At 41.4% G+C, this 27,801-nt stretch overlaps 1 protein-coding gene across 1 annotated transcript; it reads right to left on the bottom strand.

Annotated features, from left to right (window-relative positions):
* Positions 1-188: 188 nt before the first annotated feature.
* UCMA (upper zone of growth plate and cartilage matrix associated) lies at positions 189-27,801 on the bottom strand. Its single transcript, XM_073551268.1, has 5 exons — positions 27,534-27,801; positions 23,472-23,537; positions 22,938-23,030; positions 15,379-15,477; positions 189-623 (listed from the first exon to the last, which is right to left on the bottom strand). The coding sequence occupies exons 1-5, from the start codon at positions 27,589-27,591 to the stop codon at positions 526-528; spliced, it is 414 nt and encodes a 137-aa protein (XP_073407369.1). The 5' UTR covers positions 27,592-27,801; the 3' UTR covers positions 189-525.

Raw genomic sequence — 27,801 nt, forward strand, 5'->3', positions numbered from 1 at the left:
TTTTTTTTTTTTTTCCCCTCATGCGAGCGAATCAGATCACACTATGCTGACACTCTGATTATAGTTTGATCAGTGTCATGTCCATATTTAATCCGATTCTCTCGAATGAGGGACTCTGGTCGTCTGCATTTAAGATGAGAAGTTTCTACTGTATGGCAATAACATAGTAATGCATCACTGATATTCCTTGTGTTTACGGCTTTTATTTTATTTGAACTCTTTACATTTAAACATTACTTAACATCCACACGCATATATACTATGTCTTCCCCTATTATGTTTCAATATGATACGCCAGAAAGCTTTTTAACACTTACAAAATGTTTTCTTGCAAGAGAGCATTGGAGAAGAAACAAATTTTACAACAAGACAATCTGCATATAAGCAACAAAGAGTCATCTGCAAATAAACAGTAAAGATTATACAACCTCTGGTCTTTGGCTACTAGTACTGCTGAGCTGTAGCAGAACTTTATTAGTGAGTTATTAATTGTAAATTGTTCTATATACATTAATTCTAGAAGTTTTAAATGTTTTGACGTTGGTAAAGGTAGGAGGGGGACAGTCCATCGTAATGCCACTGGCGCCACTGTTCAACTTGTTCACGGGTGCGCTCCTCTTGTTCTGTAGACAAATGGGAACAAGATGTTTAGTTATGTTTTCTACTGTATGAGCAAATTATATATATCGTTTTTATATTTGGCAACTTTCCTTACTTAGGATTAAATCATATGTCTATGTAAAGTGAAAGCTTGGACGCCAATAAATGCATTCTAAAAATCAATCTGCACACATTTTAAGAATTTAGAATAAAAAGAAAAGTAGGTTCACAGTTGTGTTAGGCTATTTTCACACTAGCGCTTCCTGGAGCTGCAGAGGGATGCGCACTACTGCTGTGAAGCTCCGCCCACGGCCGCACCTCCTCCAGTCAGCGCCGCCTATGGGTGCATGACTCTGCATGCGACCTGCGTACCATATCTTTAGCATTGGATGCGCAGGTATGCGTTTGCCAGCGCATGCGTCCTTTTGACTGTGTGCCGATCGCACCAAAATGCAACATGGTGCGTTTGGCGCAGGTCGGCGTACCGTCAAAAGGACGCATGCGCCAGCAAACGCACGACTTGCGTACCCAATGCTAAAGATATGGTACGCAAGTCCCATGCAGCGTCATGTGCCCATAGGTGGAGCTGACCGGAGGAGGTGCGGCCATGGGCGGAGTTTCACTGCGGCTGTGCGCATCCCTCCGCAGCTCCAGGAAACGCTAGTGTGAAACTAGCCTTAGAAATACATTTTTACTTTTCATTACAACATGATTTTCAGTATTAGGCCATACCTTTTTAGAAGTAAACTTTTAAACCTTGGAATTAACGAAATAGGGATATAAAAAAAAGTTGCACAAATATTGACATTGAGGCACATCTATACACACAATGTAGTTTTTGCAAAGTAAAATGCACCTCTTTACGTCTGAATTAGGCTTGGGAAATACATGGTGGTTTTGCCATGGCACAAATCATGTGGACAAAGTTTGCTAGGTCATTGCTACATTTCAGTGCCTTACAAGTTAATGTGCCCCAATGGTAATGCAATCATGACAGTTGCAAAAAAAAATGTGCTTGTCATGGTCAGAATTACTCTTGCAACCCCATAATCTTGTATTGTAAACTCATTGACTCTGGCTGTGCTGCTTGTATTGTGGCCAAAATTGCTGTGAATTCCAATGATTTAATCGGTAAGCACGATCACCAGGACTTGCGTAGCGTGGATTCATAAATGTCAACCTCTCAGAAGGGAAAAATACTAGGTCTCTATGGGTTTCCAGCTTAGGAATGTAAAAAGTCACCCATTTTACATGAATCAAGGCAACCTCATGTAAACTGCTGATTTTGTAATAGATTAGTTTGGACGCGGTGGGTATAAAAAGCTTTAGACACCCGTGAAGAATCCCAAAGTGCTGCCATCTATTGAACACGGGTGAATCCGCATGTGTTAACTGAACCGTGCAAATTTACCGCTTCCAATACATTGTACAGGTGCAATTTCTCTTGCTGAGACTCATTTCTGCAAGAGAAATAGACATGCTGCGGTCTGGAAAGACGCGCCGCATGTCTGTCTCCGCAGGTAAGCTGCGGGCGTCTCTGAACACTAGACATGGGATTTTTTTAAATCCTTTTTAAGTGTTATTAAATTTTCATAAAACTGGGAGGTATAGAAGAAGGGGAAACAAGGGAGGGGTAGGGAGAAGGGTAACTATACATAGGATGGTAAAGGGTCATAAAAATAGAGAACCCTTGTATCAAAGCTTACATTAATAAGCATAAAACATATCAATAAGTAATACAGGAATGCATAACCCATAAGGAGATGTATGAAGGTGATCTAGTCCAACCACTTGAGGAGTGTAGAAGTATAAACTTGTCTGACTTTACTGTTCCAGACCTTCCACTTATTAGTATAGGCGTGGATATTGTTAATAACTGCAAACTTCCATTCGATAGTATTATGTTGGTAGATTTTGTCTAAGATTTCTGAAAATTTAGGAGGGTCAGGTTTCTTCCAAATGTAAGCCAAGTTATTTTTAACTACCAAAAGAGGATTTCTTGAAATCCTAACCACTATGCTGTAATATCTGGCCGCTGTGTGTTGAATGCCGCACAAGTACACAACGTCCAACTAGCAGAGTTTACTGATCGTTTGCACATACCACCACCCCAAAAGCCTGGAAAGCATCATAGCAAAGTGGTTGTTGTTGTTAATACCTGAAAACTGGGCCAGGTGCACTCTTGCTAGTTACCTGGCATGTAACACTTTTTTAAATGTCACAAAATATTTGCATAACTTGTAGTTGTGCAAAAAAATTAGCAACTTGGCATTTTTACACCAGCTCTGTCCTCTTTTTGGAAAGTGAGCACAGCTTAACGGGGATTGCATGTTGGAGTGAGACCCTACAAATTCAGAATTTACGCCACAAAAGTCACAAGTTACAACAGAAATGTACCTAAATCTATATTTAGGAGTGCATTCCTCGTGCTGGTGGAGAAAGAGGTGCCAAATTCACTGAGATGCACACTTAATGAATCTTGCACCTTTCACTTGTGGTCCCTCCATGAAGACTGGTGTAGCATTTGAATCTTGATGAATTGTCCCTTCAGGTTTATTTATTTTTAAACCTTTACACAAACAGTACAATCAAGTTGGTATATGACGTGCAATACTGTTATATCTTTGAAACTGAATCATAAGTGAAATTCCAATATTTGCAGTATGTGCTAGTTTTTTTGGGATACCTCATTGTGGGACACAGGAAACCATGGGTTTATGCTATTGACACGAATACTTAAGGAAAGGTCTTCCGCAGCTGGCAACTTTCACCTACTAGCACAAAGCTGTTCAGTTTAGCTTTGTGTCACATAGGGGCAGACACAGGTTTGAGACCCAGACCTGTGGTATTTTCAATATTGTTCTAATCTATTCCCCTTTAATGTAGGAAAACAGAGTTGAATGGCCCCTATATAATCCCAGCATAAGATAGTGAACAGCCTGCAAAGGGTCAGATCATATATTCTCTTGTCAATCAAGCCTCTTCAGAAGAGGATGTCCATTAATTCCATTCCACTTTGGACCCTTCTGGCCTCGCCGTAGGTTGCCCATTGCTCGACTGCCCGCTATGGCCATTCCAAATCCCATGGCGTCCCCTGTGGATCATCTGTCCTGGAGCAGAATCTCTAATTCAGATCTCTGCTTCTGTTGTGGCCTAGCTAGCTCCAGCAGGTCACGCTCCTGCCATATTCCTCAACACGTTTTGTGCCTAGTGTTGGCCTGCAGAATGCTTGCTGGTGGAATCGCAGCTATTCTGACTGACCCACAGAGCCTCTCTTTCATCCAACACTGCCTAGACTACATCCTCAGCCTGTCTGGTCCTGGCATACTGGTCTGTAGGCTCCTCATGGAAATGGACACTACAGCATCCCTCAGTGTACCTCCCCTCGTAGCCTCAGCTGCTCGTTCCTCCTCCTGTCTATTTCCTCTTCTGCAATTTCTTCTTCACCTCAACCAAACTTTCCTTCCACTTCACAGGCAGATTTTGATGACTGACGCCAGATGTCTCTGTTGGAAGCGGCATTCAAAAAGTTCCCTGGCCTGGGACAATGGAAGAATCATGAAGCTCTTCTTTCTATTAATGTTCTTGAGAACAGCACATATCATCTGTCCTCTCTCCATTGGCAGGATCAGCTATCTGTTCTACCGATCTGGATGCAATTCGGCAATGTCACCACCCTGGTGTACATCGTCTAGCCTTGGCAGAAGTTTCCAGATTCCTGCCTGCGCAGGACTAAAAAATTCAATCTCTGCAGTCCATAATATTCCCGCAGTGTATAACTGAGCCTTGGACATTTTAAGCCATGTAGGGCTTCAGGAAAGGGATTTCTCCACTTGGCTGTCTTCCATAAGATCTACCTTCGGTGGGGGAATTCACAGATGTCGGCCTGATGGCAGCCAGAATGACGCACAATGTTCTTTGGTTTGTGTCCAGGTGTCCCAACCCTCCAGCAATCTCCTTCATCTCTGGCAATTCCATAGTCACAGTTCTGTCATGTTTTCTGTTTCCTCCTCTGCTTATGCTACCCAAGTTGTTCAAGAAAATCAAGTTGGAAAGGGTTTATCCTTGTTGCCCTGGATTAGTTTAGATGCTGGTAAACGGAAGTAGTCAACCTCCTTGCCGAGATTCCTTGGAGACTTCAGTATCATCCAGAGATCTACTTTCCCAGGATTGCCTCTTCCATGTGAATTCATGGTTGCTCACGTCAACAGCATTACTGTTGAAGCCACAGTTCTGAAGACTTTAGGCTTCAATCAGATTGTTCAAACCATGGTTATGGCACGGAATCCCCCCATGCGGGGGGGGCGTCTCTGGTCGATGAGGGTGGCTGATGGGAGACATGCCAGGGGGAGGGCGTGCTCCTAACGTAAAATGGCCAAAGGGAAGAAGAAAGCCTGCAAAATGCCGGGGCCGCGCGCAATGAGAAAAAAGGCGCGAAAATTGAACGGAAGTGGAGCCGGGAGGAAAGTGGCCTATCTACAGCAGGGACCTATACATCGGTAAACGGGGGAGCTCGGGAGAGTTGCTGCAAGGGGGAAGGAGAAGGGGCTCGCTGGCTTACCACCTGCTTGAAACTGGCTCCTCTTGATAGATGAGGAACGCATCAGGAGCCCTCGGAAGTGAGAGGGTCCTGGAAATTAAGATCCTCCTTCCTACAGCATCTCCGGACGGTGCAGAAGACTGTGTCAACCCCTTACCAGAAGGGGGAAGGCCACCACCGGTGACAACCGTCTTCCTCTAAGCCCTCTCCGAGGAGGGGATAAGGCAAGGACTGGCCACCAAGAGTCACCCTGAAACACCCCAAAAGGGGGGACAGGGACAAAGTCCTGCCAGCGGGTCCGAGAGTGGGCGATGTGGGTAATAACATACTGCTCTCTCTGTCGCTTAAATGTGGGAAAACGGTGAGAAATCAAAAGGGAAAAGGATTAATAAATTCACACAGAAACCTGTGAAAGAAAACACACTGCGGATCTGGTGTTAGATCCAGGTCCGCCTCCTACAGACACTAAGCTTAAACTGAGGTACTTTCTGCCTGTCAGTGGGTGTATGCTACAGAAGAGGAGCCAGTTTTACTTTATTTGCATAGTGTCAGCCTCCTAGCAACAGCAGCATACACCCATGGTTACCTGTGTCCCCCAATGAAGGCTCCAAGAAAGAGATTTTACGGTGAGTACCAAAAATCCTTTTCTTGCTAAGGTGGATTCTTTCCTTTAAAGAGGAGAATGATCTTGCTGTCCTTTTGTCCTTCTGCGCATTATTTGCAAGTTAAACATGGTCAGATCAGTGCGTGACTACCTGTCGGTGACAGCCACATTCAGAAGTTCAGACTCATTCCAGAAGCCAAAAAATGAAAAGCTAAACCGCACCCTATAAGCATCAGTCTTTAAGGCAGATTTGTAGAGGTGCACGTCAAAACCAGGGAGCCCATCCTGGAACAAGTTCCATTACAATAGATAAAAAAGACGGCGCCACAGACAATGGTGAAAAAAAAGCTTACATTTTATTCTGCCTCCTGTGGCGACGTTTCGGTCCGAAGACCTTTTTTTTTTTTTATCTATTCTCATTCCAGAAGGTCTTCGTAGAGGTTTCCCTGAGACTGTCGTCAATTTCTGAATTTGTTCTGCTATTTTAAAAGCATATTGGGCAAAGGACAGAGTGCCCCTGATCGAGGTTATAGCTACCTGAGCAGTGGAGACCTCCTGTGTCATTTGCCATCACATTTTTGTTTTGCAGCTCTGCAAGGCTGCCACTTGGTTTTCTGTCCACACTTTCTCAAAATTTTGAGTTCTCACCCTCTGCATCGGCTGACGCAATTCTGGGTAGAAAGGCACTACAAGCAGCAGTCGCTCACGTTACAGAAGGGGGAGATCAGTTATACAATCCTTTTGCCTTTTTTTGTTCTTGCCTTCTGTTTCCTTACCCCTTGAGAATGCTTTTGGATATCACATGGTCTATTTTTTTCCTCAATGGGAAACTCGATAAAAGAGGATTTTGGAACTCGCCATAAAATCAGGACCTTCAATGGCGAAGATAGCACCCCCCCTCCTTTTATGCCGTATTTGCTTTTTTGTGGTTCTTATTGGTTGGGCTTTCTTTTCCTGCTGTTGCTTGTCATATTGCTTTCTTACTAACAAAGTATGTAAATGCCAATTGATGAGTGTAGTCTACTGCAGATGAGCTGTTTTTCTTCTAAGTTATTGTCAGCCTCCTGGGGGCAGCAGTGTGTAACAATTGTCTCCTGTGTAACCCTCTGAAAACTATGAGAAATACATTTTACGGTGAATACCAAAAATCCTTTTACGTCTTGTACCCCCTATGATTAAAGTTATGCCTTTGCCTTGCTTTAACTTGTGACCTTCAAAAATAAAACTGCAAAGACAATTAAAAAGGTGCAATACTGTAAATATTAAAGGGGATCTGTCACCCTTTTTATCCCCTATTAGCTGCCGGCATAGACATCGGGGGCTTGTCTACAGCATTCTGTAATGCTGTAGATAAGCCCCCGATGTAACCTGAAAGAGAAGAAAAACACGTTAGATTATACTCACCGAGGTGGGCGGTCCGGTCCGATGGGTGTTGCGGTCCGGTCCGGCGCCTCCCTTCATGCAATGATGTCCTCTTCTCCCGTCCTGAAATGGCTCCGGCGCAGGCGCATTGCTCTGCCCTGTTGAGGGCAGAGCAGAATTCTGCAGTGCGCAGGCGCCAGACCTCTCCCGACGCCTGATACCTGATATACGGGGGGAACCACTGTTTCGGCGCATGGCAAAGCTCAGAAGGGAAGGAGCGCCGTTTGACTTTTTCAACGCAAAATTGGCTGAAATTCAGATCGGACGCCATGTCACATTTGGAGAGCCCCTGAAGTTGTGCCTAAACAGTGGAAACCCCCCACAAGTGACCCCATTTTGGAAACTAGACCCTCCCAAGGAACTTATCTAGATATGTGGTGAGAACTTTGAACCCCCTAGGGCTTCACAGAAGTTTATAACGTACAGCCGTACAATTAAAGCATAATTTTTCCACAAAAATTCTTTTCACTCCCAATTTTTATTTTCCCAAGGGTAACAGGACCCCAAAAGTTATTGTGCAATTTGTCCTGAGTACGCTGATACCCCATATGTGGGTGTAAACGACTATTTGGGCGCATGGCCGAGCTCGGAAGGGAAGCAGCGCCATTTGACTTTTTTGGCTGGAATTGAGATTGGACGCGATGTCGCGTTTGGAAAGCCCCTGATGTGCCAAAATAGTGGAAACCCCCACACAAATGATCTCATTTTGGAAACTAGACCCCCCCCCCAAGGAACTTATCTAGATGTGTGGTGAGCATTTTAAACCCCCAAGTGCTTCACAGAAGTTTATAACGCCCGGGGGTGAAAATAAAAAAAAAAAAAAAACATTTTTTCCACAAACATGATCTTTTATTCCCCAATTTTTTTTATTTTCCCAAGGGTAACAGGAGAAATTGGAACCCAAAAGTTGTCCAGTTTGTCCTGAGTACACTGATATCCCATATGTGGGAGAAAACTACTGTATGGGCACACGGGGTTCGGAAGGGAAGTAGTGACGTTTTCGAATGCAGACTTTGATGGAATGGTCTGCTGGTGTCATGTTGCCTTTGGAGAGCACCTGATGTGCCTAAACTGTGGAAATCCCCCCACAAGTGACCCCATTTTGGAAACTAGACACTCCAAGGAACTTTATCTAGATGTGTGGTGAGCATTTTGTACCTCCAAGTGCTTCACAGAAGTTTATAACGTAGAGCAATAAAAATAAAAAATCATTTTTTTCCACAAAAATGATATTTTTGCCTCCAATTTTTTATTTTCCCAAGGGTAACAAGAGAAATTGGATCCCAAAAATTTGTTGTGCAATTTGTTCTGAGTAGGCTGATACCCAATATGTGGGAGTAAACCACTGTTTGGGCGCATGGCAGAGCTTGGAAGGGAAGGAGCACCGTTTGACTTTTTGAACGCAGAAAATTGGCTGGAATTGAGATCAGACGCCATATTGCGTTTGGAGAGCCCCTGATGTGCCCAAACAGTGGAAACCCCCAGTGCTAACTTCAACCCTAACTCCAACACACCCCTAACCCTAATCTCAGCCCTAACTCTAAGGGTGTGTGCACACGTTGCGGATTCTGCTGTGGATCCGCAGCGGATTTGGCCCTGCAGATCCGCAGCAGTTTCTGCTGCGTTGTACAGTATCTTTATATTCAATGTCAAATGAAAAACACAGTACACATGCTGTGGTTTTTTTCTGTGCGGATTTGCTGCGGTTTTAAATCCGCAGCACGTCACTTCTTTGTGCCAAATGCGCAGCGGTTTGACACCTGCTCCATTACCAGGTGTTAAAACACAGGGGAAAACCGCAGGCTAATCCACACTAAATCCGCAGGTAAAATGCAGGTCATTTGACCTGCAGATTTAGCCAAATCTGTGCGGAAAAATCCGCAGCAGAATCCGCATTGTGTGCACACAGCCTTACCCTACCCCTAAGCCTAATGGGAAAATGGAAATAAATACTTTTTTTTTTTTATTTTTTTTTTTTTTATTTTATCATTTTTCCCTAACTAAGCGAGTGATAACGGGGGTTTGATTTACTATTTATGGCGTTTTTTTATGTTTGCAGCTGTCACACGCTAAAAGACGCTTTTCATTGTAAAAAAAAGTTTTTGCATCACCACATTTTGAGAGCTATAAATTTTCCATATTTTGACCCACCGAGTCATGTGAGGTCTTATTTTTTTGTGAAACGAGTTCAAGTTTTTATTGGTAGCATTTTTGGGCACGTGATATTTTTTTTATCGCTTTTTATTCCGATTTTTGGGACGCAGAATGAACAAAAACCAGCATTTCATGAATTTCTTTTGGGGGGTGCGCTTACACCGTTCCGCGTGCGGTAAAATTGATAAGGCGGTTTTATTCTTCGGGTCAGTACGATTACAGCGATACCTAATTTATGTCTTTTATGTTTTGGTGCTTTTATGCAATGAAAACAATTTTATATAAAAAATAATTATTTTTGCATCGCTTTATTCTGCGAGCTATAACTTTATTTTTTTGCTGATGACGCTGTATGGCGGCTCGTTTTTTGCGGGACAAGATGACGTTTTCAGCGGTACCATGGATACTTATATTCGTCTTTTTGTTTGCGTGTATGATAAAGCATTATTTTTTGCTTCTTTTTTTGGGGGGTTTTGAAGGGGTTAACTAGTGGGACAGTTTTATAGGGCGGGTGGTTATGGACGCGACAATACTAAATATGTGCATTTTTATCTTTTGGTTTTTTTTGTTTGCAAAAAAAGAATTTATTGGGGAATTATTTTTTTTTATTTATTTGGGGATTTTTTGATAAATTATTTCTACACTTGTGTTTTTTTTTTTTTTTTTTTAATATTATCTTATTATATTGTCCCGGGGGGGACAGCACTATAAGGTGTCATATCGCTGATCTGACAGTTTAGACAGCAGTCTGTCAGATCAGCGATCTGACAGGCGCTGCTGCAGGCTTCCTCGTGCCTGCTCTCCACAGGCACTGTGGAAGACGCCTCTCTGCAGGCCCCCGCGGCCATATTGGATCCAGGGGCCTGCAGAGAGGAGACACTCGAAGCGACGCAGCACATTGGTCGCTCCCTGCGTGATTCTTCCCTGTGCCCCCGGTACACTGCGATACTGTGATCATGTTTGATTGCAGTGTGCCGGGGGTGGTCCGTGACCGCCCCTGACACATAGAGCCGGGTGTCAGCTGTGATAATCAGCTGACACCCGGCCGCGATCAGCGGCACTCCCCCCAAAAAAAAACATTGGTGGAATTGCTTTTTTTTTTTTTTTTTTTTTTGCAAATTCACTGCACTTTCAATTTTGTTCTTGTTTTCCAGTGCATGATATGGCAAAACCAATGGTGTCATTCAAAAGTATAACTCGTCCGCAAAAAAAACAAGCCCTCACACGGCCATATTGACAAAAAAGTAAAAAAGATATGGCTCTGGGAAGAAGGGGAGCAAAAAAACAAATTCAAAAACAGAAAAACCCAAGGTGATGACGGGGTTAAATATTGTATTGAAATGCTTTATACTTGTCAACAAAGATGTTTGATAAAATTATAACAGTGCCATGAAACTGAGGGGAGGGGGATGCATACAGATTCCACAAAACATTTGAAATCTGAATGGACAGGACAGTTATGCTTTGTCATCCATCCTTTTTGTTCCTTGTATGCTAAATCTATTTAGCAAAAGAATATCTAATTCTGTATATATTGTACGGTGCTAGTAAGGCCTGTTTCACACTTCAGTTTTTTGTGTGAGGCAAAATCCGCCAAAAAGGCGGAAAGCGGATCCGTTCCTAACTGATGTGAATAGATGCCATCGGATCCGTTTTTTTGACGGATCAGCCGAATGAAGAATTTTAAAGGAGCCGCTGCCCGGGAAGGAGAGAGAATTTTTTTCGTCCGCCAGAAAGGATTTCGGGGTTAAATTTCCGGCTGACTTCCTTTCTCTGGGCATGCGCAATGTAAAATGCGGATCCTGCAGCAAAAAAAACGTTGCAGGGTCCGTCCAGGCATTTTGGCGGACGATAAAAATTTGGCGGATCCGCAAAAAAACGGATACAACGGATGGCCATCCGTCAAGATCCACCGGTAATGCAACTCAATGGGGAAAAAAACAGATCCGCCAAAAAAAATGGCGGATCCGTTTTTTTCAAAAACCGGCGGATTTTTACTGATGGTCAAAAACGGAAGTGTGAAACAGGCCTAAGCAGATTGAAAAAAATGCTATTCTCAAATTGTAAATTTTTGGCCAAATTCTACAGCAATGTGTCTGGAAGATGCCTTCATGGCTGTCTGGACAGGATAGAGATTAAGGAAAGTGAACAAAGAAACATATGTAATCACTTATGAAGCATCTGCAGACTGCCTGCCTTTTCTAAACACTCACATGCATCTGGAGGGACGGCCCCTTTGTATGTATTGGTGGGAATAGAGGTGGATCCTGCCTTCGCTCCAAGTCCTCAAGTGCGTTGCATGTGTGCATGTCTTGAATGTGATGCGGTCCGGAGCATCACCGACTGCGCTAGTGACATCATCAGGAATTTTCCCGTGACCCGCAGCGTCATTGGGACCGCTGTAAGTGATGTAAGTTCAGCGTTGATGATCCTACACATGCGCCGCCGGTGCAAATTTGTAACACCTGTAGGAATGCATATTTCTTGCCTCTTAGAGACACAAAAAGCGACATGGCCACTGCGGAAGCCGAAGCAAAACGTGTGTTGGGGCATCACTTACAGCTGACCCATGGGTAAGAGCATATATGGACACGGTGAGATGATTATACAGGAAATCTAACAATCAAAAATGGTTTGGTGTTCTAAATTAAGGGTCTATGTGAGGGGTTTTGACTCATGAAGAGCTGGACTGCCCTTTTACATCACTTCTGCAAGTGACTGGCGCTATTGGCACACATACCTGTTCAGCTTCACACACAAGTGCACGATACAAGCTAATTGTCCACACATCCTGGCAGGTATGTGAAGTCATCAACACCGCTTCGCTCCGTATATGCTAGGGAGTGGTGCTAGACAACCCCTTTTAGGATCTGTGGTGGGGTCGTAATTAAATCTAAACCTTACAAATATTTTGTGTATTTATACAACCTGTGGATGACTACAAAACCTAGGGGCCAAAGATGTCTTAGGCCTGTTTCACACTTCCGTTTTTGTGTCCGCCAAACGGATCCGTTTCCGTTTTTTTGACGGAAACTGAAGCAAACGGATCCGTTTTTTTAAAAACGGATCCGTTTTTTTGACGGATCCGCGGTAACCGTAATGGAAGTCTATGGGACAAAAAAAACGGATCCTGCAAAAAATGGCGGATCCGTTTTTTTACGGAAAACAACGGATTTTGACGGATTTGAAAAAACGGAAGTGTGAAACAGGCCTAACCAGCAAACCGTACAATCGTCAAAACAATGATGAAGGCTTAGCGCCGAAACGCGCGTCGGGACCGGGTAGCTATCCCAGGAGACCAGGAGAGGTTGTATTTTATATCCACATATATATTATTATTTTTTCACATTGGTTCCCTTTCCTGGTCGGTAGGCATCTCTATTTCACGGCGACACATATTGTGCCTCCTTTTTTTTTTCTTTTTTTTTTACTATATAGATGCACTATAGTGGTGTACTGTGATATATACTGGCTTATTGTGGTAGTGGTTCACACATGTTTATGGTCACACACTGTTGTTGATAGAGAGAGATATATATATATATATATATATATACATATTTTTTTGTGCACTGCATTATTGTTTTTTATTATAAACAATAACACCTGTGTTTTGTTAAATCATCACTCACTCTTTTATATCTATTCACATATATTGTATGCTTCATATCTGGGTGGCATGACCCTCTTTTTGGAATAATAGTTCAGTATATGTATTATACATCTATTTTAATGGAACGTTTTTAATATTTTTTATAATGACTCAATAAACAATATTTTCTTGGGACTTATGGTCGTTTGTTTTTGTAAGTTTGTTTGTTTCTAAACACGACTGTCCTATAAATAGTCCAATACCTGTCAGCGATATATTACTTTTTGTTTATTTATACTATTACCTAAATATAGGTTAATTTCGCTGTCTCTCCTTACTTTTTTTCTTTTTATAATCGTCAAAACAAGTAGTCTTTTGCAGTCCAGGCTAGATGAATAAGTAAAGGGAGGTCTACATTTGTAGAAGCCCTCAGTTTTGGGGCTCTTGATATGTCATAGTAAATCCTTGTATTACCCATTAGATATCAAGTACAGATCATATGCACTTAGGCTTCTGTTAGTCTTCCTGGAAGTGCATGAATAAGGCCTGGCCTAAAAGAGTTTTTGTGAAGCAACTAATTCAGCTTAACTATGGCTCTACTACAGCTGCCACATTCTCCTTCTGTTAAAACCAACAGACAATATTGAAATAAATCAATAGTGCTCTGTGTAGTGATGGAGTAATTGATAACTGGGTGTTACCATTCTCATGGTCAGTTGCATCTCTTTCATAAAGTCTAGGATTATGTTCACGCTTGAGTTTTTTTTATGTCCATTTTGGTACATGGTAGCACCCAGTTGTCAATCCATTCATATATTTCCTAACAAAAGTGACACAATGTATACTTCTAAGGAATACAAGTATTTACTAAAACACATGTTCGGACTGGGGATTCCTCTTGAACACAGAGTCAGAGACAGAATACATGACAATCACTGTGCTGTGCTTTGTTTACTTCTCATTTAGAAAAATGGACCGATTGTCATCAACATGCGCAATCCTATTTTCAGCCCTTTTTGGACCATGTTTTTACCATAGAATACATAATGTTCAACTTCAAACCTCTCCTCAAACTATCATTGAGGCCTATCCTACTACTATACGGTGGCAATATTGGTTATTTTGATTACTTTATAGTATGAGTTTGTAAACATGGGGACTGTCTTACCTTGTTCCTGCCCCTGAAGACCACAGACAACAAACTCACTATGTGAATACCGCCGTGCGGTTTTATATGTGAAGTGATGTGTCTAATATAATGTGATATAATGAACTATGGTGATGTACAGTATATAAAGTGTTAAAGCATAATGTAAGTAAGGCATAGGATAGGCTTAGGACAGTATAGGAGGTAGAATAAGAATATAGGTTTAGCATGTTAGATAGGGCTAATCCTAACTTTAACCATATCCTATGTGAGGGAACGAGTGCTGATAAGGAGGGGGCTCTTCCTGGTTAACAAGAGTTCAGTGTCATTTGGTGACGTGTGGAGTGAGTTCAAGTTCAGGTGGGATGGTGGGTTGCCAGCGGCAGCATGGGCCAAACATTTAGGGCAATGGACAGCCAAATGGAGATCCCTGATGGACATTCCAAGAGAGTCTGGAGCCTAGGGCTGAGGCCAGGTATCATGGAGTGGGCCTGGCCTTCTGACAGCATGCGGTCGGGGGACCTGGAGTTATAGGGGGCAGGTGGCCGGTCCCGGGCTCACTGCCGGAAAGGACAACGAATCCCTGGTGCTGATGGAGTCAGCGGGCTTGGGGGGCAGTCCAGAATGAATGTGTGGCAGGACAGAAGGGGAGTTGTGCTAAGGAGTAATGGACTGTGAACTGCTGTGCCCGATTCCACCTGATGAACTTGGACTGTAAAAGTTTGACTTTTGCAATGAACCTGGTGTCCCATGCACTGAGTGTGGCGGCTCCTGAAGATGGAAGCCTGGAGGAATCGGAGACCTGTGGCTAACAAGCGAGTGTGACGCACCTCACACCCTACAGCAGTGTTTCTCAACTCCAGGCCTCAAGACCCACCAACAGGTCAAGTTTTCAGGATTTCCTTAGTATTGCACAGGTGATAATGCTTGAGCAGGTGATGAAATTAACAGCATCACCTGTGCAATACTAAGGAAATCCTGAAAACATGATCTGTTGGGGGGGTCTTGAGGATTGGAGTTGAGAAACACTGCCCTACAGCACACTAGACCTGGGCCAACTGGAGCAGCAGCGCAATTCTATGTTCCTCTTAGATTTTTAAACCTCCCAATTCTGTTCTTATTCCTTTCTTTTCTGTTGGATGTGTTGTTTGAACATAAGGATTTGACAGTAGCAGTCAGTTTTAATTTTGTTCTTTGGTGCATTGTGGATAAAGTATGAGCTGCTGTCTGTGACAGCCACATAATATACAGTATATATTTAGGGTTAATTCTCAGGCAAATCCTTATATAACAGGAAAATCTAAGTATGAGACGCTCACCATCCTGCTCCTCTTCAACAAAATTCTCGTACTCATTTCTCTGCTCCTCATAATATTCTCTCCTGCGTTCGTCTGCTGACAGTCTCTGACGGTTCTCAGCTGTAACACAAGGGAAAATTAAGAAAGGTATTGTACAGCAGGATCACACTGATTCAAATTTGCTCACTGGAAAGCTGAAGAATGCGTTTGAGCATAATTTGTTGGAATTACTTAAAGTGGAATTTACTAGTGATGGTGGGGCTTCTGTTTGGACGCCCATCGCCCACTACACTCCTTCCCCATGTGCCAATGTGTTATCTTGCCAGCTGGGGCCTCCATATTCATGAGCTTTGTATGACTTTGCCCCCATCATTGATTGGCAGGTTTCTGCCTATGCACAGTGTACACAGAAAGCTGCCTATCAGTGTGAGGGTGGGGTTATGCAGAGCTCAACATTCAGAGAACATGTAGATCTGCAATGGAGAAGACTGATTTTATCAAAACGTCAGCAAGCATCACAGTAAGTGACACATCGTTGGAATCAGGCTCTCTGCCCCTATATTATGCTGCTCTACGATGGGGAAGCAAAAATATAGTGATAGATTTAGTTGAATTAGTCTTCATGACAGATCTAACGCTTATAATTTGAAAAGCCACATTTCAGTAACCAACCTGTAATTACTACCATCACTGAGGAACCCTAAAATCCAGTTTAGATGTGGCAGATTTGTTAAGATTACTGAAAATGTGCTACCGTCCAGCTTTTGCTTGAGTCGCGCACACAGCTCAACATGCACTTAGTAGAGAGTTTAAGGGCCCCGTACTCAGATGTGTAGATGGCTCATGTAGACAATGCAGTGTTTTGAGCGATCTGCAGGGGTCCAAAGCCCCGAACCCTTTTTTAAATTAGATATTTTTTTAATAAACATTCAGGAATCAATACAGAAAAAATATGACATCTTATATAACCAGTAAATAGTTACATGGAAAGCAGATATTATTTAAAGTGCAAAATTCTTCCTCTGTAAGAAAAAATAGAAAGGAGAAGATCTCAAAACACAGTTACTTATATAAATTGGGCCTACAAACAACATGGCTCCACAAATAAACAAGAAACAAAATTATACAGCAGTGCCTCAGTTCAGTGGGAAAACCACCCCCACCAGCCGCGCCACCCCGCATCATATTTCACCCCTCGTGGACATCAGATCCGACCCAAAGCCCCGAACCCTTACCGATCTAAAACATTTCAGAAGAACTACTTGGGCTTGAAAATTGAAACAAACAAATGACCGTTACTCTTTAAGGTTGCATTTAGATGTCCATAACGTGAATGCATTTTAGCATCCATATACCAGCGCCATTCCTGGCTTCACAGCAAGTCTATCAAACCACAATTACCAGCATCATCGATCTCTATGACAATGTGCGGTTTGAGGCAAAAAAAAAACAAAAAACATTTGGGGTTGAATTGTATAGCATTCTTGTTTGAAACTACTTTATATAAATTGCCTATTCTCTATTAGACCTATATCCTAAAAATGATTTGATAATTGAAGCACCCAAAATGTGATCGCAACATTAACTATAGGAAGAATACACATTAACATAGCAGTATTTTCCTATTTTTGGGGAAAAAGTTGTTTGTTGGGGCCCTAATATCTCTTTTCCATTCTTTGAGAAATAATGCTAAATACTGGAAATTGCATGGAGCACCTTTCATAGAATTGTAGAGTTGGAAGGGACCTCCTGGGCCATCTGGTCCAACCCCCTGCTCAAAGCAGGATTCGCTAAATCATCCCAGATAGATGTCTGTCCAGCCGCTGATTGAAGACTTCCATTGGAGGAGAACTCGCCCCCTCTTATGGCAGCCTGTTCCACTCATTGATCACCCTCACTGTCAAAAAGTTTTGTCTAATATCTAATCTGTGTTTCCCCCCAACCTTTAGGGAATGATAAATTAAAAGACTGATACATTGATATATTTCCTAAAATGCTATTAATGTAATTAAATAATGTTATTTTTAATTTATAATCAATATCCCACTATATTTATATTGTGAAATCGGATACGTAATTCTGACTTAATCATTACTGTGAAAAACTGGTGTTTAGGAAATAGACTGAACAGTACGATCGGATTCCTGTTCTTGTTGTTTTTTTTTTTGTTTTTTTTTTCAACTCTAGAAGCATCCTAAACCAGTTCTGCCTCTAATACCTGACCCTGTTTGAAGAAAATACTTGAAATAGTATCTTCACCCTCCATGAGAGTCCCATTATTTTACATGAGATATTAGCGGGGCCTCCTGAGTCCAGGTAGGATGTAATTTCTTACTACGTTCTAGAGTTCTCTGTCAGGGAGTATTGATACCCATAATTCTTTAATGACCACATGACTAGAAAAATTCTGATTTTTTTTTTTTTTTGACGCAACCAGATAATTTGGGTGTGTCTTGAGTACCATAAATTGTGTTCCTCCACTGTCCTGTACAACAACTCTGCCTATAGTCATGCAATTGACAAACATTCTATGTGAAAAAACCAACAATACAAGGGGGGTTACTTTTATGTCACGTGGACCTGAGGATTGGTGACTGTTCTCACTACAACGAAGTTATTTATTGTGGAACTGATACAAATGGATACGTTTCAAAGCAATCATATCTGTTTTTTATCATATACTTTGTGTCTGTTTGAATTCTTTTTGAGAGGCGAGGGAGAGCAAATCATGTTATTGGCTTTTAGAGAAAATCAAACGTATCAGAAAGCGGACATGCGAATATAAGGCAGTATGCTTGCCTATTTTTAATAGACATTACTGTTGTAATATATAGCCATATTACTGAATGTGGCTAGCGTCCATTTTTTTTTCTATAGTGAAAGACCTATCAATCACCTGCAGCGGCTTTGTGAGAAGCCGTCCAGGGGTGGCGCCAGACAAGGCACATCTCTGCCTTGGGTTCCTGGCCGGTTCATTGAAGTATATTTTCTCTTAACCCTACACCACCATGGGTTTTTCCATTTCTGCGTTTCTGTTTTTTGCTCCCCTTTTTCAAAGAGCCATAACTTTTTTATTTTTCCATCGATATGGCCGTGTGAAGTCTTTTTCTGCGGGACGAGTTGTACTTTTGAACAACTTCATTGGTTATGCCATATTTGTGTATTGGAAAAAAAATTCAAAGCGTGATGAAATTGCAAAAAAAGTGCAATTCCACAATTGTTTTGTGTTTTGCTATTTTACCATGTTCACTAATTGCTAAAACTGACCTGCCATTATGATTCTCCAGGTCATTACAAGTTTGTAGACACCAAACATGTCTACGTTCTTTTTCGTTTAAGTGGTAAAAAAAATCCAAAGTCTCCATTTTTCATGATCTCGGTTGGGTGAGGGCTTATTTTTTTGTGTGCTGAGCTGACATTTTTAGTGATTCCATTTTAGTGTAGGTACGATCATTTGATTACCCATTATTGCATTTTTATGTATTGTTGCGGTGTCCAAAAAAGCTTAATTCTGGCATCTTGACTTTTTCTCTTGTTATGCTGTTTAACGACTGGGTTCTTTTATATATTCGACAGATCGGGCAATTCTGATTGCGGCAATACCAAATACTTGTTTGCTTGTTTTTCTTTATTGTTTTATTTTGAATGGGGTGAATTGGGGGTGATTTGAAGTTTTCTATATTTTTTTTTTTTTATTTTTTTTTTTACTTGCTTCAATAGTCTCCTTAGGAGACTAGAAGCTGCGATCATCCAATTGCTTGTGCTACACACAGCAGTGCTTCATCCCTGCTCTATGAATCTAAAATGCTCACTTGCTATGAGCGTCAACCAATAGGCAGCGCTCATAGCAATCCGGCAATGACAACCACAAGGGTCTGCTGCAAACCCCAGGTTGTCATGCCAATCCATCGGCGACACGTGGTCATATGACATGGGTGCAGATGATTAGGATGAGTGATGCGCTTCCGGCGCGAGTATGTTAAATGCCGCTGTTAGAGATTGACAGCGGCATTTAGCATGTTAACAGCTGCGGGTGGATTCCGATTACACCCACTGCTGTTAGAGGCACATGTCAGCTGATCAAATCAGCTGACGTGCTGGAAAAGTTGCAGGTTCACCACCGGAGCCCGCAGCAAACGGGGAGCCCACCTTAGACATAACTATACATCTAAGGTGGGAAAGATGTTAAAGAATAACCGTCGGTTTCATTATTATTTTAGCAATAATATATGAGAAACTTTGTAATATATTTTATGAGTTAAATCTGCTTCTTTCTCCTACTGAACCGATCTTTCACTTTAAAAATTCTCAATTCCTGGATAAAATCTGTATTGCATGAAGACAGAATTTTACATTACTGAGCTAGGAGATGACAGTTGGTTTTTATAAGATTCTATGTAGATGAGAGGAGGGAGGAGCTCTTCCTCTAGCTCCTCCCTCCTCTCCACGCTATATAGAAGATGACAGGTTCCTATCAATAGCTACCATCTCGCTTATGTAAAAGTCGGTCTTCACTGAATACAGATTTTACCCAGGGATTGAGAATTTTCAAAAGGAACGATCCGTTCTGGCGCTGAAAGAAGTAGACTTCTCTGATGAGAAGCATTACAAAGTTGTACTATTGGTTTATGAAATAAAGCTTAAAACGATAGTTACATTTTAAATGCTGGAGTGACAGGGCAACATTAATTAGGTGACATGTAGCCTTTAGGGTTAAAACCACAGCAGATTATATTATGGCAATTCTTTAAACATGATCCAAGCCAGATATATGTGCAGATTTGTCAAATGGATACTCATCTGACTTCCGTCTCCCCCATTCTAGTCTATGTAAATAACACATCAGTTTAAGCACATACTTCTGATTGAAATGGATACATCCAGGGAAAAACAAAAAAACATAGTGTGAAAGTAGCCTAAAAAACATTGTTTTTTTGTTTTTTAAAAAGGTCCTCTCCTAAGTCTGCTGGAGCACAGAAAATGCAGCTAGTCATCTCCAGCAAGCTGTTCCTATGACAGAGAGTAACGTGAGCTGAAGGTGAGAATACTAGAAGCTTCCCTCTTTTCTCCATGCTGCCCTGCACCTCCTGGTGCTGCCCAGCACATACCAGACACTTTCAGCCGCTCCATTCAGTGCAGCATTCAGTGAAAGGAAAGAGTCCTTCATTGTACAGAGTAATGAAAACAGCCCCAGAGGTGGAATACATGACCGTCAAGGAAAAAGTCTGTGTGCGTATAGGATCAGTCACAACATGGCTAAATAAACTGTGACAAAATGGTAATTTTCCTGAATAATTTCTAATTAAATAAGAAAATTGAATAAACGAATGAGTTATTCCTGCTGTTATTGCAATTACTGTTATAAGCAGGGACGGTTATATACAATGTGGGTCCCTGGATAAAAGTTTAAGGTCGGGCCCCAAATGCTAAAATGTTGCACCATCACAGAGAAACATTTATGTTGCATTAAGGGTCACTGAGTTCAGGATTTTTGTTCCACCATAAACAATCCAATCATCCAGGTAAGAGGCAGCATTATGCTCATTCGTTGAGCGATTGCTAATGTTTACACCTATGGACTTACATCTGTGCTATTGGTATTTATAAATGATGATGCTAAACACACAAAGTATGTGACATACACATATACACAAGCTGCATGTTACACACACACACACACACACACACACATACATACAGCATATATATACTGTGTGTGTGTGTGTGTGTATATATATATATATATATATATATATATATACACACACATGTATACACAGAGAATGTACCTACATACAAATGCATGCATACATACCCACACATTTATGGTTAGAGCACATACATACTGACACATGAATGGACGGAACACATGCATACAGAGATGTAGTACAATGGACCACACAGAACCCTTCAAATAGTATAATTGCCCTCCACACAGCCCTACAAACAGTATAATGACCTCTACACAGACCTCCACACAATATCATGAACCCCACACAAACCTTCACAATCTATAATTGTTTGCATACAGTTCAGTAGCCCCAACATAGCCCTCCAAATATTATAACGGTCCCCACATTGTCTTCCACATAGCATAATGTACCTGGCCTAGTCCTTCATATAGTATAATATACACCCCATAGTCCTCTACATAGTATAATGGGTTCCATAGTCCTCCAATTATTATAATACACTCCCCATAGTCCTCCATAGAGTATAATGCACCCCATAGTCCTCCAAATTGTATAATGCAATCCCCATAATCCTCTATAGAGTATAATGTACCCTGCATAGTCCTCCATATAGTATAATGCACACCACATAGTCCTCCATGCAGTATAATTCACACCTCATAGTCCTCTATACAGTATTAATGCACATCCCATTGTCCTTAATATAGTATAATGCACCCCATAGTCTTCCACAGAGAATAATGCACACCCCATAGTTCTCCATACAGTATAATGCAGTCCCCATAGTTCTCCATATAATACATATTGAATAATGCACAGCCCAGTTCTCCATACAGTATTATCGTCACCACAATGAACTCACTGATTTAAAAAATATATAAGTAATGTATCAGTCAGCATCTAATGCAAGTAGAGGCCATTGTTAGTATAGAAGCTGGTGATTGATGTATACATTCTCATCTCACACTTTTATGACATATAGTCACAAAATCTATCTTGATAATATTTATTTATTTTACTCACTTATATAACACCATTAATTCCACAGCACTTTATAAACACATTATTATCACTGTCTTTATTGGGGATCGCAATTTAAATTCCCTATCAGTACGTGTTTGCAGCGTGGGAAGAAACCGGAGATCTTGGAGGAAACCCACGCAAACTCCTTGCAGATGTTGTCCTTGGTGGCATTTGAACCCAGGACCCCAGCGCTGCAAGACTGCAGTGCTAACCACTGAGCCACCGTGCTACCCGAAAGGGTCCTGTCCCTTGCCTCTGAGGATTCAAAGGTGGCCACTCATGTGCTACTCTCTTCTTTCTGGAGTAATTGAGTCCTTAAAATTGAGGTGCACGCTTACAAGTCTTTCAAACCATACAAATCTTTTTGTTCCCATCCTTTGTATCCCTCCAATTTTAGGTGCCACATCAAACAATAGGAATAAAATTGTTTCACTGGTGCTGTACTACAGAGGTCTTCTTCTTCCCTAGAAGCATCTCTAACCTGTTTATTGATCCATCATACTGCAGCTGGGACTTTATGTGCCACTGTATGGCCTCCATAAACATGGTTCTGCTGTGTGAATGAAGCCTAGGCAATACTATGTTATCACTTGTCCCTTTGTATCAGGATCAGTGGGCTGCACCAAATAAATCTAAACTCATTAATAGAAAATGATGCAGCTAAACTTGAGAGGCTTACAGTCATAAACATTTACAACATTTAGTTATCAATATTAGAATAAAATCTCCTAAACCAAATTCAGTCTTATAATCCAGTGGCAACAAACAAATTTCGTCCTCTGTGGTGACCCCAGGAAACCTGACCAATTTCAAGGAAACCAGAGAGCAGAAAAATAAACATGGATCAAAAGCAAACACCCTCACCATTTATTTCATCCTGGGACTTAGTTGATCTCTTGCCACGTTTCTTGAAGAAGTTGGAGGCCTCAGATTCCTGCATGAAAATCTTCTTCAAGCCTGTGGATGGATGGAGTGCACTTTAGTGGCTTTACAATTGATATTCAGGTCTAGAACACAACCGCTTAGGCCTGTTTCACACTTCCGTTTTTTCAAATCCGTCAAAATCCGTTGTTTTCCGTAAAAAAACGGATCCGCCATTTTTTGCAGGATCCGTTTTTTTTGTCCCATAGACTTCCATTACGGTTACCGCGGATCCGTCAAAAAAAGGATCCATTTTTTTAAAAACGGATCCGTTGGCATCCGTTTCCGTCAAAAAAACGGAAACGGATCCGTTTGGCGGACACAAAAACGGAAGTGTGAAACAGGCCTTAGTTACTAAAATGGTGAAAAGATTCACTTGTATCTAGTAGTCTGAATAGGATGTTTGTGAATTTGGGTGATTTTTCTTTTTTTAGTGTATGTTGCATTCTAAACAGAATGTATGTGAACATTACTTACTTTCTTTCCTGTCTGCTGCCCCATCATCGCTGTTTCTTACAGCAGCACCTTCACTCACATGGAAAACTAGAAAGTAGGAAATTAGGGGGAAATCAAACAGGACACATAACTGCAAGTTCATATGAAACCATTAACAAGTTGTACAATTAAGAAGTTCATGTGCTGCGCTTTATAAAGATGTGGTCCACTCTAAGGATGGATTAACACAGGCTGTAATCTTGATTTGCCGCAGTATTTTAGCAAAATTATTAGGGGTTAAATCCGTGTCAGGGGGTAAATGACTGTTCATGTGAATCTACACTAACATTATACTTATGGTATAAGAAGTGAAGTAATAATGGAGATGCTATAATCCCATAGACATCTGTTACCCATTTCATCCATAATATATAGGTGAATTACTTACCGCGGTTATTAGCACATAAACCTAAAACTTTTTAGTAGTAAGCTTGTTTAAATAAAGATCTCATAAATTACATATTCACTAATGCATCTAGCATATCCTTTCATATGTGATATAAACTATAGTATGTATCTGGAATTTAGATTTCATGGACTCCTCATATGTACGAAGGTTACACAATAAACCCCTTATGTGTATGAATACCACAGTGTGTCACAGAAACATATCACACACTGTGTCAGATAGACCACAGCACCTATAAATCCTATAATGTATCAAATATATCTAAAACATCACATGTTATATCAGGCAGACCCCTTGTATGTAAAATATTCCACAATGCATCAGATAGACCCCCCCATATATAAATCATCCTACAATATATCAGATAGACCCGTAACATATAAATCCTATAATGTATCAAATAGACCCCTCGCATCTAAAACATCACACAATGTATCAAATAGACCCCCGTATATACATTATCCCATAATGTATCAAATAGACTCGTACATAAATCATCCCACTATGTATCAGATAAACTGCCACCGCCTCCCCTAGTATATAAATCGTTCCACAATGTGTCAGATATACCTCTGTATATAAATCATACCATAATTTATCAGATACACCCCCCCTCATATAAATCATCATACAATGTGTCAGATAGATCACTTATACGTAGAAACATCGCTTAATGCTTAAAGTTGATCACTTATTCAGAGACATCACACAATGTATGACAGGCAATGTATCAGACCAATTATACAGTGGGTACAGAAGTATTCAGACCCCTTTAAATTTTTCACTCTTTGTTTCTTTGCAGCCATTTGGTAAATTCAAAAAAGTTATTTTTTTCTCATGAATGTACACTCTGCACCCCATCTTGACTGGAAAAAAAAAAAGAAAAGTAAAATTTTTTTCAAATTTATTTACATAGAAAAACTGAAATATCACTTGGTCATAAGTATTCAAACCCTTTGCTCAGACACTCATATTTAAGTCACGTGCTGTCCATTTCCTTGTGATCCTCCTTGAGATGGTTCTACTCCTTCATTGGAGTCCAGCTGTGTTTAATTAAACTGACAGTACATGATTTGTATAGGCACACACCTGTTTATATAAGACCTCACAACTCACAGTGCATGTCAGACCAAATGAGAATCATGAGGTCAAAGGAACTGGCCGAGGAGCTCGGAGACAGAATTGTGGCAAGGCACAGATCTGGCCAAGGTTACAAAAGAATTTCAGCAGTACTCAAGGTTCCTAAGAGCACAGTGGCTTCCATAATCCTTAAATGGAAGACGTTTGGGACCATCACAAGTCTTCCTAGACATAGCCGCCCAGCCAAACTGCGCAATCGTGGGAGGAGAGCCTTGGTGAGAGAGAGGTAAAGAAGAACCCCAAGAATACCATGGCTGAGCTCCACAGATGTGGTAGAGAGATGGGGGAAAGTTTCTCAAAGTCAACTATCACTGCAGCCCTTCACAAGTAGGGCCTTTATGGCAGAGTTGCCCAATAAAAGCCTCTCATCAGTGCAAGACATATGAAAGCCCACATAGAGTTTGCTAAAAAAAAAAAAAAAAAAAACATGAAGGACTCCCAAACTATGAGAAGTAAGATTCTCTGGTCTGGTGAGATGAAAATAGAACTTTTTGGTGAAAATTCTAAGCGGTATGTGTGGAGAAAACCAGGCACTGCTCATCACCTGCCCAATACAATCCCAACAGTGAAACATGGTGGTGGCAGCATCATGCTATGGGGGTGTTTTTCAGCTGCAGGGACAGGACGACTGGTTGCAATTGAAGGAAACATGAATGCGGCCAAGTACAGAGATATTCTGGATGAAAACCTCTTCCAGAGTGCTCTGGACCTCAGACCTGGCTGAAGGTTCACCTTTCAACAAGACAATGACCCTAAGCACACAGCTAAAATAACAAAGGAGTGGCTTCAGAACAACTCTGTGACCACTCTTGACTGGCCCAGCCAGAGCCCTGACCTAAACCTAATCGAGCATCTCTGGAGAGATCTGAAAATGACTGTTCACCAACATTCACCATCCAACCTGACGGAACTGGAGAGGATCTGCAATGTCAAAGGATCCCCAAATCCAGGTGTGAAAAACTTGTTGCATTATTCCCAAGAAGACTCATGGCTGTACTAGCTCAAAAGGGTGCTTCTACTCAAAACTGAGCAAAGGGTCTGAATACTTACGACCATGTGATATTTCAGGGTTTTTTTTTTAAATTTCTACATTTCTGTTTGTTTTTTTTTTCAGTCAAGATGGCGTGCAGAGTGTACATTAATGAGAAAAAAATTAACTTTTTTTAATTTACCAAATGGCTGCAATGAAAACAAAGAGTGAAAAACTTAATGGGGTCTGAATACTTTCCGTACCCACTGTTTTGAGAAAACATACTGTATCAGATAGACTCCTCATATGTAGGAACCCCACATACTGCATTAGACCCCTCCATATGTAGTAACACCACATACTATATCAGACAGACCCCTCCATATGTAGTAACATGACATACTGTATCAGACCCCTCATATGTAGGAACCTCACATACTTTATCAGGCAGACCCCTCCATATGTAGTAACATGATATACTGTATCAGACCCCTCATATGTAGGAACCTCACATACTTTATCAGGCAGACCCCTCCATATGTAGTAACATGACATACTGTATCAGACCCCTCATATGTAGGAACCTCACATACTGTATCAGACAGACCCCTCCATATGTAGTAACACCACATACTGTATTAGACAGACCACTCATGTGTAGGAACCCCACATACTGTATCAGACAGACCCCTCCATATGTAGTAACACCACATATTGTATTAGACAGACCCCTCATGTGTAGGAACCCCACATACTGTATCAGACAGACCCCTCCATATGTAGTAACACCACATACTGTATCAGACAGACCCCTCATATGTAGGAACACCACACACTGTATCAAACAGACCCCTCATATGTAGGAACACCACACACTGTATCAGACAGACCCCTCATATATAGGAACCCCACATACTCTATCAGACAGATGCCTCATATGTAGGAACCCCACATACTGTATCAGACAGACCCCTCCATATGTAGTAACACCACATACTGTATCATACAGACCCCTCATATGTAGGAACCCCACATACTATATCAGACAGACCGCTCATATATAGGAACACCACAAACTGTATCAGACAGACCCCTCACATACAGGAACTCCACATACTGTGTCAGACAGACCCCTCATGTATAGGAACACCACGTACTGTATCAAAAAGTCCCCTCATATGTAGCAACACCACATACTGTATCAGAGAGACCCCTCATATATGGAAACATCACACACTGTATCCAATAGACCCCTCCTATGTAGGAACGCCACACACTGTATAAGGTGTCACATGCAGGAACACTACAGAATATATTAGACAGACCCCTCATATGTGGGTAAATTACACAATGTACCGGATAAACCCTCATACCTCTCAGTATATCAGGTAAGCTGTCAGAAGTGACAAATAATATACCCTCATATGTGGGAGCGACACACAACATGTCAGGTAGCCCCTCATATAAGACAATACCACACAAAGTTTCAGACCCTCCAGACTCTAGATTTAGAGATGGTTTTTACCTGCAAGAAGCACCAGTGTTGTTGCAACTGCCAAGAATAAAACTTGCTTCCAGCTCATCTTTGCAGAGATTTCTTGTCTTGTCTATGGGCTGCAAGGGACTGAGAAAAGTTACAAATTCCTCATGTGTCAGATAGGAAGGTGAGGCAGGCAGCTGGAATCTAGGGAGGAGGAGGGGCATGGTCACTGGATACCTATGGACCCTACAAGTCAACTATAGTAATATACAACCGGCAGAAAGGGCAAATACTCGTAACTAATGATAACTAA

Source organism: Dendrobates tinctorius, unplaced genomic scaffold (assembly GCF_039654945.1).
Source record: "Dendrobates tinctorius isolate UK_male_01 unplaced genomic scaffold, ASM3965494v1 ptg000174l, whole genome shotgun sequence".
In the NCBI taxonomy this organism is placed as follows: Eukaryota; Metazoa; Chordata; class Amphibia; order Anura; family Dendrobatidae; genus Dendrobates; species Dendrobates tinctorius.